Raw genomic sequence first — 14,429 nt, 5'->3', positions numbered from 1 at the left:
ATGTCCGTCACAGCAGTTCTATGAGGCCGGCTGCCCTGTTTGACAACTGAGGTCCGTGTCTTCCCCAGGATCACAGACGTGTGGCTGTGAGCCCTGCCCCAGGGATTTTCTCCATCAGAGAAGAGGAGCACTTTGAGCTTTGAGAGGAGCAACCCTCTGCGAGTGAAGCGGAAAAAAGGAAGCAGGTGAGGAGCCTCATGCAGACCCTCCCCCAAGACCCTTGCTGAAACGGCTGGGATGCGGCATGCAAAAGCTCTCCTTTCCTTCACATCTTCTGGCTTTCCAAGAGTCCCTGCCCACCCAGATGCCCGCTGGCAGATGCAGCCTCATCTCAAGGACGCTGCTTGCTGGATAAATCCCTCACCACCCTAGAGACAGCCCACATTCCTGAGACAAGGATGCGGGCCAGGCTTGATGCAGGTAAGCGCCTCCCGCAGAAACCAGTGAGGCCGGAATTCCGGAGGAAATGGTGTAGGGACAGAGGCGGAGGGCCTCCAGGAGGCACCAGCCCTAGAGTCTTCCCTAGAATCAGACTAAGCACAAGCAGGGAGGGAAAGCACTTGAGCAGTGCCCCTCCCTGCATACCTGGCCTCTGCTGGAACCCATGCAGGGACAGGACACTTCTTTATCAGCCGTCCTGTTCCTCTCCTGGGCAGCTTCAACCTGAACATCCTCCTTTACCTTGAGCTAAAATGGGTTTCTTGTCGCCCTTGCCCATCAAACCTGGCCTTGCCCTCAGGAACCACACAAGACAAGCCTAATACTTTCTTCTTGTGGCAACACTTCAGCAATTGAGACCTGGCTGTCAGGTCCTCCAAATAAACATTCGTGACTGTGACGTTGACTTGCCGCTTCTGGGGACCTCTTCTCATTTGATTGGAGGAAGTTTTTCAGGGTTAAACCTACTTCTTTCCCCCCAGAAACTCTTCTTGTCAGGCTCACGCCTATAATCCTGGCACTTTGGGAGGCCAAGGCAGGAGGATTGTTTGAGACCAGCCTGGGCAACGTGGGTAGACTTTGTTGCTACAAAAAGAAAAAGAAAAAATGGCCAGGTGTATAGTCCCAGCCGCTTGGAGGCTGAGGTAGGAGGTTTGCTTGAGCCCAGGAGGTCGAGGCTGCAGTGAGCTATGATTGTGCCACTGCACTCTAGCCTGGGCAACAGAATGAGGCCCTGTCTCAAAAAAAAAAAAAAAAAAAAAGATTAAGAAACTCCTCACATATTTCTCCCTGGAGCATGTGCTCCCAGGCTCAAATCCACAGCAGCCTTGTTACATACATGTCATCCCCTGGCCCCAAGATATTGCACCACCTTCCCCTTTCTAGCTCTGAACCCCCACATGAAGCAGCCAGACGTAGGAAAACCCAGATTCATAAAGCACTGATATGGGTGATCCTTTACCAAGGAATTTTCTGCTTTACAAAGTAATTCACCAAATGATTTCCCTAGAGTATGGGCAGAGATCTGCAAACTACAGCTTGGAACCAGCCTGCTGCCTCTTTTTTATAATAAAGTTTTATCAGGATGCATCCACATCCATTCATCTCTGTGTTGCCAGCTGCTCTAGCTACACAGGCAGAGTGGAAGAGTTGCAGATGGCCAACAAAACCTAAACTATTTACTGCCTGGCCCCTTACAGAAGCAGCTGGCAGACTCTGGCTCCAGGGCATCAGAAATGGGACCATTGGAAAGGGGTAGCTGGGCTACATGGTTTTTCTCCTGCCTCACGTCTTGTTCTCAAACACATTTCCTCCCCAGTCATCTGAGGAATGTCAGTCTGAGACAGTCAGGAGCAGGTGTGCCTAGCGATGCACGGCTTCTGAAAATGGGGCTGGGGACTTTTAGGCTGAGGGCTCTGGCAGCTTCTGTCTGAAGGCTGAGCTGAGCTGAGCTGAGCTGGGCATGGTGGCTCACTCCTGTGGTCCCAGCTACTCAGGAGGCCGAGATGGGAGAATCACTTGAGCCTGGGAGGTTGAGAGGAGCCTGGGCAACACAGTGAGATCTCATCTTTATTTTAAAAATTTTTTATTTTTATTATTTTTTTAATTTTTAGGAGCAGAGGGTTAATAGGCAAAAGAAAGAGAAAGAAAGAGAGAGAGGAAAACAGCTGTCTCCAGTGAGAGAGAGGGGACTTCTGAAAGGAAAAGGCCACCAGCAGCGGATGCACCGGATTTTATAGTCAGGCTTGAGGAGGTGGTGTCTGATTTACATAGGGTGCACAGATTGGTTCAGTCAGGTATGATGTTTACATAGCGCTGGGGTGGGGGGAAGGCTGACCTCCTCTCTCTAATCTTATCATGCAAATGAACTTTCCCCTTGGCCAGCGCCATCTTGTCTGCTCCTTAACTGTGCACGTGGCTGGCAGAGAAGGGAAGATGGAACTGCCATTTTGAACATGATTGGCACAACTGCCTGCATCTATGTCTACAGCTTGATTTTACAGCCTACTCTTTGTTGGAAAGGAAAATGATTTGGGGCTGCTTTTCAGTAAAAGGAAAACCTTACTGAGGACTTCTGTATCCTCACTATCTAAGTAATTTCTTCTTAACTCCTGTATCATTCCCCACTCTGGAGTGGTAACCCTAACTGCTCTTAGGGGTTGTTTGATGATGACTCTTTCTGGCTACTTCATGCTTAAAAGGAGTATTGTGTGGGGAACAGAAGCTAAGGGCTCCTCCTGGGGTCAAGCTAAGGGCTCCTCCTGGGGTCGAGCTAAGGGTCCTCGGAAAAAAGGCATGTCCATGCGTGGTTCTGTCTGCAGCACCGTTTAGAGTTTGATTACTGTCAGCCATTCTGATGGGTTGTAACACTGGTTTGCCTCCACCAGATGTTGAGATAGTTTCCAGATTCCAGAGAAACAAGGCAGAGAGAAACCAACATGCTCCAAATTTTCTTCACAGGAGTATACCTTATTCAATTATTAAAGGCTGTAAATAGTTCACAATAAGTTTTCTTGACTCGTTTTGATGAGTGTTGTACCTTGGGATCCCAGATGAGGTTCCCAACATGAAGCAGCTACATTGTTTGGGGTAAATACCTGGGGTTCATTGTCTCACGCCAAGAAAATTTAGGACACAGACACACATGAGGAGTTTAGGAGCAGCGGTTTAATAGGCAAAAGAAAGAGAAAGAAAAACAGCTCCTTCCTTAGTGAGAGAGAGGGGACTTCCGACAGGAAAAGGCCCAAGACCTTGTCTTTGAAAAAGCAGTAGCTCATGCCTGTAATCGTAGTGCTTTGGGAGGTCTAGACAGGAAGATCGCTTGAGCCCAGGAGTTGGAGACCAGCCTGAGTGACATAGGAAGACCCTGTTTGTACAAACAAAAAAATTAGCCAGATGTGGTGCACACCTGTATTCCCAGCCCCTCGGAGATTGAGGTGAGAGGGTGGCTTGAGCCCAGGAGTTCAAGGCTGCAGTGAGCTATGATTGTGTCACTACTGCAGCTGGGGTGACAGAGAGAGACCCTGTCTCTTAAAAAAGATTAAAAAAAAAAAAAAAAAGTCAAGCGCCTACCAGATGCCTAATTCTTTTTTTTTTTTTTTTGAGACAGAGTCTCGCTCTGTTGCCCAGGCTAGAGTCAGTGGTGCAATCTTGGCTCATGGCAACCTTCGCCTTCTGGGATCAAGTGATTCTCCGGCCTCAGCCTCCTGAGGAGCTGGGATTACAGGCACCCGCCACCACACCTAGTAATTTTTGTATTTTTAGTGGAGATGGGGTTTCACCATGTTGGCCAGGCTGGTCTCAATCTCCTGACCTCAGGTGATCCACCTGCCTCGGCCTCCCAAAGTGCTGGGATTACAGGTATGAGCCACTACCTGGTCCTGATTTAGTTCCGTTCCTCCAAGGCTGGCTTCTACCTCTTCCCCACACAGTGACACCATACCCCGACCAGACAAGCAAGTGCCTGCTTTCCCTTGGCTTCTTAAAACTGGCTCTCTGGGCCATCTACAAAAAATTTTTAAAAATTAGTACAGCATGGTGGGACTATTGTCCTAGCTACTTGGGAGGCTGAGTTGGAGGATTGATTGAGCCTGGGAGGTCGAGTGCAGTGAGCGATGATTGTGCCACTGCAGTCCAGCCTGGGTGACAGAGTGAGATCCTCTATCAAAAACAAACAAACAAAAAAGCACTTTGCAGAGGTGACTGAATGTTCTGGAACCCCTGGGCCATTGGAAATGGATATCTGTTGCTCCATCCTCCAGATTACACCACAGCCTCAGCTTGTGTCTCAGCGTGCCCCTCTCCCTCTGGTCTGTGCTCTCTGTCTTCTAGAGGCTGGGAAGGTTGTTCCAGGGCTGCAGCCTTGGACCTCAGAGGTCACATGTTGCGGGTTTGCCGTAGCTGATCACTCTCTAGCATGTGGATCAGTGGCTGTTAAATAGGATTTCTTTTGCGTGGCCTTACAACTTCCTCCTTCCAGTGCAGGCGTGTCAAGGTCCTTAACCTGCCCAGACTTCAGGTCAAGTTATCGCAAGTTCTGGGAAGGCTGAGATTCCCAGCTCCACCGCCTGAGCCCAAGGGATGCTCCATTTTATGCCTGTCACCCACGCCCTGTGACCCGTGTCATGTGATCCTAGGGCTGCAGGGGTTGGGGGGAAGAGAATCCAGCCACAGCCCTGCCTTCTGGGGCCTGGCAGCTGGGACAGCAGTGGCGCAGCCTGAGCCTCTGCACAGCCTTCTGGGGTCTGGGCTGCTTCCCCATCACGCCCTCCTAGTTGCCCTGGTGACTGTGTGACCCCTCTCCTCCCTCCACCGCCTGCTGCCACGGCCGGCCGTATAAATAGAGGCGAGGAGCAGCTGGGCTCTCTTGGCAGTCACCATGAAGGCGCTGGTCCTGCTCGGCTGCCTCCTGGCCTCGCTCCTGTTCTCAGGACAAGCAGGTAGGGCCCCTCCCAGCATGACCCAGCCCAGACTGCACCCCCACGCTTCCTTCAAGGTTTTCTGTCTACCATGGGTGGGGTAGGGGGTCGGGGCTGACGGCAAACCCTGGCTCTTGGCTGGTGTCTTCTTACCCTTCTCTTTTCCCCGGGCCTGGGGCCTCAGAGAAAGAGCTGGGTGCTGCTGAGAAGCAGTGCAGTTGCGGGGCTCTCAGGGAGGCCAGAGGAAGTGGGAATGGCAAACAGAGCTAGGGTCAGAGAGGAGTCTGGCCAGTAGATGTGGGAAAGAGGGCCCTCAAAGTCAAGACGGGGGAGCCTCTGAGACGGACAAAATAGCACAGTCTGGGAGCTGGAGGTCGTTGAGGTGACCCTCCCACCTGGTGGGAGATAAGGCGGAGGCCCCACTCGGGCAAGAGACCTGGGTTTGGGTGGACAGAGGGGGATACAGTGGGCAAAGGTGGGGACCGTTTTGGGAGCAGTGAGATAGAAGTGGAGTTGGTTTGGGATAAGATCGGAAATAGAGTTGGCGGTTGGGCTGGAAACAGAATTGGATGCAATTCAGAAGAGGAACGGGGCCCGTTCTGGAGTAGAGCCTCTGCTCAGGGTGGGGACTTCCATCAGAAAAGGGGCTTGGCTCTGTGTGCTGAGGCTTCCCTTTGACATCTCAGCACTTTGGGTAGCAGAGGTGGTGGCTTGGGTTGCAGCATGGGGGTTATCTATAGGCTGTGGAGGAGATGCCAGATTGTTTTGCCACCTCTCTTGTTGCTAAGGTTCCTGAGGCCAGGTTCCCCTGGGGAATGCTTTTAGGGAGGTGCTCTGGAGATCCCCCTAGGATCCGGACTGCCCACCGAGTCTTTTCATGACTCGGCAGTCTTCCCCCCAGCTGGGCTCTGAGTCTAGGTCCGTACCTGGGACTGGAGAGGCCCAGAGTGCAGCCTCTCAGGTCTTTGAGGTTGAATAGGGGGTTGCAGGGGCACAGTCCCTGCAAGGAGAGCAGGCAGTGCGTGGGAACAAAAGCTATTTCTCGCGGACTCAAGATGTAAGGTGGGGGGCTCCGGCCACTGCATGTGCTGCTGGGCCCTGCCCTTGTCTGTCCTTGAGTTAATTTGGGCTCTGCAGGGCTGCAGCGGCTTGAGTGCTGAGTATTCCAGGCGGCTGTCAGGCGGCTAAGTATGGAAACAGCCGCGTAATTGGATCCGGAGCCCCAAGCCACTGCCACCCTCTCCCTTCGTGGCCCCTCCTCTGCTGCCCCCCAGCCCCAGCTGCTGGGCTGCTACACGCTGGGCCCCAGGAATTTTTGGCCTTTTAGGGACATCCTTTATCTTTCCTCCCACCGAGGGAACTGGCCATCTGGAATGTTCTGCAGGCCTCGCTGGGGGCTCTTGTCGTGGGGAAAGGACGCAGGCAGGTGCTTGTGCAAAGGTCCCTTCTGTCTGCTGTCTTTCCTTCCTCGGTCCCACAGCATGTGTCTGCCCCTGGCCCAACCTCTGGCGTAAAGCTTCCCTCTCTCCTTGCTCCTGCTCAGCGCTTGGGCTGTGGGTTTCATCCACCGTGGTGGATTTTATCAGGACTCTGCCCCACTGTGGACTGTATACCCCAGAAGAGGCTTCCTCCTGCATCCACCGGCAGGTTCTAACCCACAAGGTGGCTTCCTCACGCCCCCATCATGACAGTCTTTCCTACTAGGTGATTCCCCCCTCAGAATTGTGCCACCCCGGTAAATACCGCTCCACCCAAAGGTCACATCTTGGCTCCTGACCTCTTTCCCTCATCTCTCCGCTGTGTACTAACTTCCCTCCCTATCATGCTTGCTCCTTGGCTGGGTGGCAGCAGATATTCCCGCTCAGCACTCCCATCTGCTTCCTAGGCCGGGGACCCCACAGAGCTTCTCCTCCGGCTTTTCCTCCTTGTTGCTCCCGTGCTGCTCTGGCCTGGGGTGGTGTGCTCTGCAGCCCTCCTTCTCGCCTCCCTGTGAGGAGACAAGCGCCCCTCCGTCACTGACCACCCATCGCTCATGCCCATGCCAGGATGGGGAAGGAGCAGCCAGGTGGGGCCTTCCCGGTTTCCACCTCCTGACCTGCTGCACTCGGGCCTTTGTACCCACCGGGCCCTCCTCTTTGGGAGTCCCGGCTTGAGGCTGTTCCTCCTTAAAGCAGTGGGAAACTCCCCTAGCAATGATTCGATCAGTCTCCCCGCCGTCCAGGGAAGGGAAGGAAACCCAGAGAAACAGGAAGACTTTTCCGAGGTCAGACAGCACATCAGTGACAGGCACACCCGGGCCAGGGTCCTCTCCTTTCCTCAGCCCGTCTCTCTGTGACAGACCCTGCCTGCACTCCCAAGCCCCTCTCTCCCTGTAGGGTGAGTGTGAAAGGAGGAGAAAGGGTGCAGTGGATAAGACCGTCCTGGGGGAGCTTCCCTAGTTTGCAGGGCAAAGAGCTATGCTTTTGGTTTCCCTGGAGAGCGAGGTCTGCCGAGAAAGCATTTCATTTCTTCCGGTTTAAGCCATTGGTGTTTATTGCTAAAGGGAGAATTTGGGATCTCTTTGCTTCCTGTTGTCCTTCTTGTTGCTTGATACAGAGATTGGGGATCTGGGGATTCTTGTCCATCTCATCCTTCCTCCACCTCCAGCCCTAGCTTCAGACTTGCCCATCTGCCCTGGCCCCACCCGGCCACCCTGATGGTGAGGGGCTGGTGCATGCTGGGGCTGCCCCTCTGTGAGGGCCCACGGCTCAGCGCCCGCCATGTGAGACAAGGGCGCAGTGACGGTCAGGAAGCCGTTTCCCCGCCCCTTTCTCTCCCACCCCTGGCTGGTTATTTCTGGAAAGAGGCCAGCACTCCAGTTTCCTCATCAGGGCAGCCCAGCTGCTAGGATACACTGTGGCAGGGCTGCTGAGAAAATGTAGCAAGCTCAGGGGTCTTGGGGAGAGAACAGACCCCAGAAGCCTTTTCCCCACAGCTGGTTCCCTGACTCCTCATTTGGTGCAGCTGGGCAAGCCCGTGGGGCACATCTGGTCCCACAGTGAGCCTGGAACGCACTAGACTGGGTCGTGCTCATGAACACATCCCTCAAGAAAGTGACACGTTGGTCAGACACAGTGGCTCACACCTGTAATCCCAGCGCTTTGGGAAGCCAAGATGGGAGGATCGCTTGAAGCTAAGAATTTGAGACCAGTCTGGACAACATAGTGAGACCCTGTCTCTAAAAAAAAAAAAAAAAAAAAAAAAAAAAAAAAAAAAAAAAATAGCTGGGTGTAGGGGTGCATGCCTGTGGTCCCAGGTACTCAAGAGGCTGAGATGGGAGGATCACATGAACCTGGGAGGTCAGGCTGCAGTGAGTTGTGATTGCATCACTGCACTCCAGCCTGGGTGACAGAGCGAGACCTTGTCTCAAGGCAAAAAAAAAAAAAAAAAAAGTAGCACCTGGCATGGTGGCCTGTGGAACTGCTGTTTAGGAACTGCTGATTTTTTCCCATATCCGGGTATTACAGTGAAGGTCAAACAGTGAGTTCATGGCAGGCCAGAGCTGGAATTCAGTCCTTTCCACTCCTTGGCCAGTGCTTTTACCCACTTATCCCCCACAGGGAGGTCCAGATGAGGCCGGTAGCATCCAGCTGGCTGTTTGATGCCTGCTTGGGTGTAGTGGGCTGGGGAGAGTCAGCCTATGGACTCAGGAGGAGGACAGCTGCTTCCGTTCTCTGACCTGGCCTGCAGGCTAAGGACAGGGCTAGGCCCTGTGCATCCTGGCTGGAACAAGGCAGGCAGCTGGGGCAGTGGGGAGCAGGGAGGGCCGTGGCTGTGGGATGGAGCGCCTGGGCTGACTTAGCTCTCTCTCCTGGGCACATGCCCTGCCCCAAACCCAAATCCAGGCCGCATCGCAGCGTAAGTCCTTACCTGTAAACATGGCTCGTGTGTGCAACCCTCTCATTCAAACACCTCAACGCGTTCCATCGTTCATGAACCCATCCCTCGTTTGCTGCATCCCTGCTGTTTTTGAGGTATGGTACTAGGGGAATTGAGACAGGCATTTTGTCCTCAGTGCTTATAGTCCAGTAGGGGAGAGGAGGCGTCTTCTGCCTTGCACGTAACTGAATCTAGTCAAACGGGACACACATCAGTGTCATTGGGGAAGCACAGGAAAAGCAAGGTGGGATTGAAGGCAGGGTGGAGACCATCTTGAGCTGAGTGGATCAGATCAGAAAAGGTTTTACGGATGAGGGAATATTTGAGCTGGGCCTTGAAGAAAGCAGGATTCAGAACAGAAGGATGGCAGGAAGGGAATTCTGAGTTGAGGGAACAAGATGAGCAAACTCACGGTGCCAGAGCAACGGGGCTCTGGTGAGACCCAGGAAAGGGGAGCACTGTTCTGTCTCGCATGAAGGCGGACAGGTGGAAGTGGGGTGGCGGGACATGTTTGGAAGGCAAGGTTGGGGCTGAAGTGTGAAGGGCCTTGTTAGGCTAAGCAGGGCTTTGGTCTGTGGGCAGCGGGTCACCACCAAGGGCTCAGGGAAGATCCATCTGGCAGTTGTTTGTAGGAAGAGTAGGGAGAGGGGAGACTGATTAGTCAGCCATTCCAGAGAGATAGGTGAGGGAGTGTGGACCCAGGCGAGGGGTTGGGAGTGGAGAGAAGGGGTGGACCCAGCTGATAGCTGGTGTAGAATCCCTGGCCTTCCCAGCCTGGGAGTCAGGCCGGGGGAGGGGACCCTTACAGGTTCCGTGGAGGTCACTGGGAGAATGATCTTGCCAGAAAAATAGACTGGGAACATAAGAGAGGAACAGATTTTGAGTCCAGTTTGGGCTTGGGTGAAGTAGCTCACACCTGTAATCCCAGCACTTTGAGAGGCAGAGGCAGGAGGATGGCCTGAGCCCAGGAGTTTGAGACCAGCCTGGACAACATAGAAAATAAGACAAAAAATAGAAAAAATGAACTGGGCATGGTGGTGGGTGCCTGTAGTCCCAGCTACTTGGGAGGTTGAGGCAGGAGGATCGCTTGAGCTGGGTAGGCTGAGGCTGCAGTGAGCTGTGATTGCACTATTGTACTCCAACCTGGGCAACAGAGTGAGACCTTGTCTCAAAAAAAAAAAAAAGTTCATGGCCGGGTACGGTGGCTTACACCTGTAATTGCAGCACTTCAGCAGGCTGAGGAGGGCAGATCACGAGGTCAGGAGTTCGAGACCAGCCTGACTAATAGGGTGAAACCCCGTCTCTATTAAAAATACAAAAAATTAGCCGGGCGTAGTGGCATGCGCCTGTAATCCCAGCTACTTGGGAGGCTGAGGCAGGAGAATTGCTTGAACCTGGGAGGCAGAGGTTGCAGTGAGCTGAGATCGCGCCACTGCACTCCAGTCTGGGCAACAGAGCAAGACTCTGTCTCAAAAAAAAAAAAAAAGTTCAGTTTGGGTCATTATGAAGATTGGCTAATTGTGGGGCATCTGGAAGGAGGTGGCAGGGGTTAGAAAGGCAGGACTGGAGCTTAGGAGGGAAGTCAGATCAGGGCATTTAGGAGTGAGATTCATTTACGTAAAGATGAGAGGGAGGCTCTGAGCTCACCCATGGAGCTGTACCAGGGAGAGACAAAGATTCAAGGACCGATCCTTGATCAATGCTGAGTTTGAGGAGTAGGAAGAGGAAGAAGATAAATGAATTTCAGAAAGATAGGAAGGGACCCAAGAAGAGACAGTGACCTGCAAGCCCAGGTCTTCTAGAAGAAAGGCGGGTGGCTGGCAGGATTAAATATCACAGAGATGCTGAGGGAGAGGAGCTGTTGCTTCTGACAACCAGGAGGTCCCTGACTGATGAGGAGGGTTTGAGGGTATTTAGTGAGGACGAGGAGGCAACATCTTTAGACATAGAAACTTTTAAAAATTAAGTTTGGGATAAATAAAGGCCAGCAACAGTAACTTAAAAGCAGATGGGTTTACCGAGGTAGAGAAAATTTTTTTGTTTACCTTTTCTTTTTATTTATTTTTTTAGACAGGGACTCACTCTGTCGCGCAGGCTGGAGTGCAGTGGTTGATCAAGGCTCACTGCAGTCTCCACCTCCTGGGCTCAAGCAATCCTCCCACCTCAGCCTCCCGAGTAGCCAGGACTACACTATGCCCAGCGAATTTTGTTTTTTATGGGGGAGACAGGACTCACTGTGTTGCTCAGGTTGGTCTCAAATCCCTGGGTTTAAGTGATCCACCTGCCTTGGCTTCCCATGGGCGTGAACCAGTGCACCTGGCTGAGAAAAGATTTTTCTTTTTTTTAACTTTTGTTTTTAATTTTATTTATTTTTTTGAGATGGAGTTTTGCCCTTGTTGCCTACACTGGAGTGCAGTGGCACGATCTTGGCTCACCACAACCTCTGCCTCCCGGGTTCAAGTGATTCTCCAGCCTTAGCCTCCTGAGTAGCTGGGATTACAGGCATGCTCCACCACTCCCGGCTAATTTTGTATATTTAGTAGAGATGGAGTTTCTCCATGCTGGTCAGGCTGGTCTCGATCTCCTGACCTCGTGATCCACTCACCTCGGCCTCCCAAGTGCTGGGATTACAGGCGTGAGCCACCGCACCCGGCCCAGGGTCAGCTTTTTTAAGTGGAAATTGGCGCGGTGGATACGTGGCCTGAGTTACCCAGACGATGACCATAGTCCCCTCTCTCTTTTTAATTTTTATTTATTTTTTTGAGATAAGGTCTCACTTAGTCTCCCAGGCTGGAGTGCAGTGGTGCAATCATAGCTCACTGCAGCCTCAACTTCCTGGGTTCAAGCGATCTTCCCATTTCAGCCTTCAGAGTAGCTGGGACTACAGGCATGTGTCACCACACCCAGCTAATTTTATTTTTTGTAGATACATGGTCTCACTATGTCACTATGTTGCTCAGGCTGGTCTCAAACTCCTGGGCTCAAGTGAATCTCCTGCCTTGGCCTCCCAAAGTGCTGGGGCTACGGGTGTGAGCCACTGCATGCAGCTGACTTTGGTTTTCATTCTTCCTTGTGGACTGGGGATGGAAGTCCAGCCTCAGGTCCCCTTCATGATGTGTTCCTGGCTGTGAGGCCTGTGCCGTCTCGTGTCCCATTGGTGGGACTCACTTTGGCATGAGGACTCACTTTGGCTCAAGGTGGTGGGCTGGCTTCTGTTCTCTCCCGAGTTTGCTCTGGGAGTCCTGGCTCCTCAGGGACCTCGACCCTGGCCTCACCTGTCTTCTTAGAGCTAAAAGTCGATCTTCAGAGTCTGCCTCCACCCTATTTGGCTCCTTCATTCCCTCCTGGGTCTCCCTTCCCTACTCACGCTGGGCCCCTGCTCCGACCCCTGTCCCTGCTACCAAGACCTTGGTCAGGGGAGGAGCTGCAGCTCATTGCAGTGGAGGCCGATGACTCGCAGCACAGATGGGCACTTTGCTCAAGTCTGTCTGTGTTTCAGAGGATTCAGAAGATCTCAGCTCAAGGAAGATATCTCTAAGATGGAATTTCCCATTTGGCAGGCAAGGTCTCACCCAAAGTTCCTAAATCTCAACACAGAGGTGGTAAATAGTTCACCGGTTCTGAGTGCAGAGGGACTGAGCTATACAGCAGGGGTTTCTCTTCTGGGTCCTGAATGGGTGAAATAATGAATGAATGAATTGGAGCCATGGCGAGCACGGCTGCTAAGCATGATCTGCCCAGTGCTCAAGAGGTCCCAGTCCCCTGTACTCATCCCTAGCTGGGTATCCTCAGCAGGACGTGACAGGGGTGGGTGCAGTTTAGCAGATGGGATGGATTTAACTGAGTTTCTAGAGACTGATTCATTTCCTCGATGGCGGCAGCCTGTGCTGTCATCCTTCTCTAATATCAGAGAAGTCCTGTTCCATCTAGTTTCAGCCTCCCTCATCCCTCTGCAGCGCTGAAGGTGGTTTTACTCCAAGTCAAGGTCCCAGCTGCCCCCCTACCTTGGGGACATGCCTGTTGCCTGTGACTTCCTCATTGTCTGTCACAGAGGGACTCCCAGAGCAGCCATTGCTGAGCCACCCCATCTCAGGGAAGGTGGCAGAATCAGAATGAAAGCACCAAATTAAATCAGAATTAAAGCAATAATTTATTAAATTTAATTAATAGGCTAGGCACAGTGGCTCACACCTGTAATCCCGGAACTTTGGGAGGCTAAGGCAGCAGGATTGCTTGAGCCCAGGAGTTCCAGACCAGCCTGGGCAACACAGTGAGATCTTGTCTCTACAAAAAAATTTTAAAAATAGCTGGATGTAGTGGGTACACTGTGGTCTCAGCTACTCGGGAGGCTGAGGTGGAAGGATGGCTTGAGCCTGGGAGGTCGAAGTTGCAGTGAGCCAAGATTGTACCACTATACTCTAGCCTGGGCAACAGAGTGAGACCCCATATTTAAAAAAAGAGAGAGAGAGAGTACAGAATGAGTGCAGGCTGTGGCCAGCCCTGGCAGGACAGGAGATTGGGTGCCAAATCCTGAAGAAATGAGAGATGCTCCCTAAAGGGAGTCCCCCTTTAGGCTGGAAAAGCAGGATGGACTCGGGTTAGGGATGAAGGCACAAAAGGATCAAATAGAAGCATGAGGGTATGGCATAATCTGAGACTCAGATGCCTCAGGGACTGCAGGGAGCAGAGAGAGTGGGGCATTTGATGAGAGCAGGGAGAGGTGTAAGGCAGCTGTGGGTCCCTCCCTGCAAGGCCCAGCTCTCAGCCCCTTGTCAGCCCTGTGAGGTCCTGGCCAGCTGCACTGTGCAGACGGGAATGAGTTGTGTCTCTCCCCTCAGGAGCTGACCTTCTGTTTGGGGAGATGACATGCACTGAAAAAAAAATGTAACTAACACCCCCCCACCGGCAGCCTATGCTCACTCTGGTTGAAGTTCAGAAGATGGTTGGGAAGGTTGGCTGTGCAGAGGGACAGGGTTTCAGCCCAACTTGCAGGGAGGGGACGATTGTTGGACAGTCAGCTTGGGGAGGGTGGAAGTTGTGCCTTTGTTTAATTTGCCCGTATTTCATCACTAACAGTGTAGCATGACGCTTGGCTCATTCAAGGCAGTCAGCAATGTCTAATGAATGACAGATGATTTGTGCAGGCAGAGACACCTGAAGATGGTGACAAAAGCCAGGAGGTGAGGAAGCTCAGAGCACAGCACTGCCAGGGACAGGATGAGACTAGCTCTGGCTAGAGTGTGGGGCTCATGTTTGGGGGAGATTAGGCCACCCTGATGAGTTGGGGCCAGTTGGGAAGAGCCTTGAATGCTGAGCCAAGTGGCTCTTTCTCTCAGCCCTCTGAAGACTCTAGCCTGTTTTCTTCCAGATAGCCCCTCCCTATTCCCCTCTCTCTCAGATATTTTTGGATGCCTCTAGAGCAGGGACTGTACTCTGAGCTCAAACAGGTGCAGACAAAGTCTGGCCTGGAGTTCTGGGCTTGTAGGAAGTGGCTTGTGCTGGGAGCTCCGGGGAGAGTCCCGGGGTTTGGGAGCCCCCGCCTCCCCCCACCACTGGATTGCTGCCAAAACTGCAGCCCCCGGTCCTCCTTCAGATAGTCATTTGGCTAGGACCTAGGCCAGCTCAGTTTTCTCCCATAGAATTTCCCCTAGGCTG

At 52.7% G+C, this 14,429-nt stretch overlaps 1 protein-coding gene across 5 annotated transcripts in view; it reads left to right on the top strand.

Annotated features, from left to right (window-relative positions):
- SRL (sarcalumenin) overlaps positions 1-14,429 on the top strand; it is a 67,275-nt gene that overhangs the window by 7,083 nt on the left and 45,763 nt on the right. Inside the window, exon 3 of one of the 5 annotated variants that reach the window (XM_063717061.1) lies at positions 69-420. In XM_063717061.1, coding sequence (XP_063573131.1) covers positions 399-420 — 22 coding nt within the window. In that variant the 5' untranslated portion in view covers positions 69-398. 5 annotated transcript variants of the gene reach the window in all.

Source organism: Pongo abelii, chromosome 18 (genome assembly GCF_028885655.2).
Source record: "Pongo abelii isolate AG06213 chromosome 18, NHGRI_mPonAbe1-v2.0_pri, whole genome shotgun sequence".
Lineage (NCBI taxonomy): Eukaryota > Metazoa > Chordata > Mammalia > Primates > Hominidae > Pongo > Pongo abelii.
This window is presented reverse-complemented; position numbering and strand designations above follow the sequence as displayed.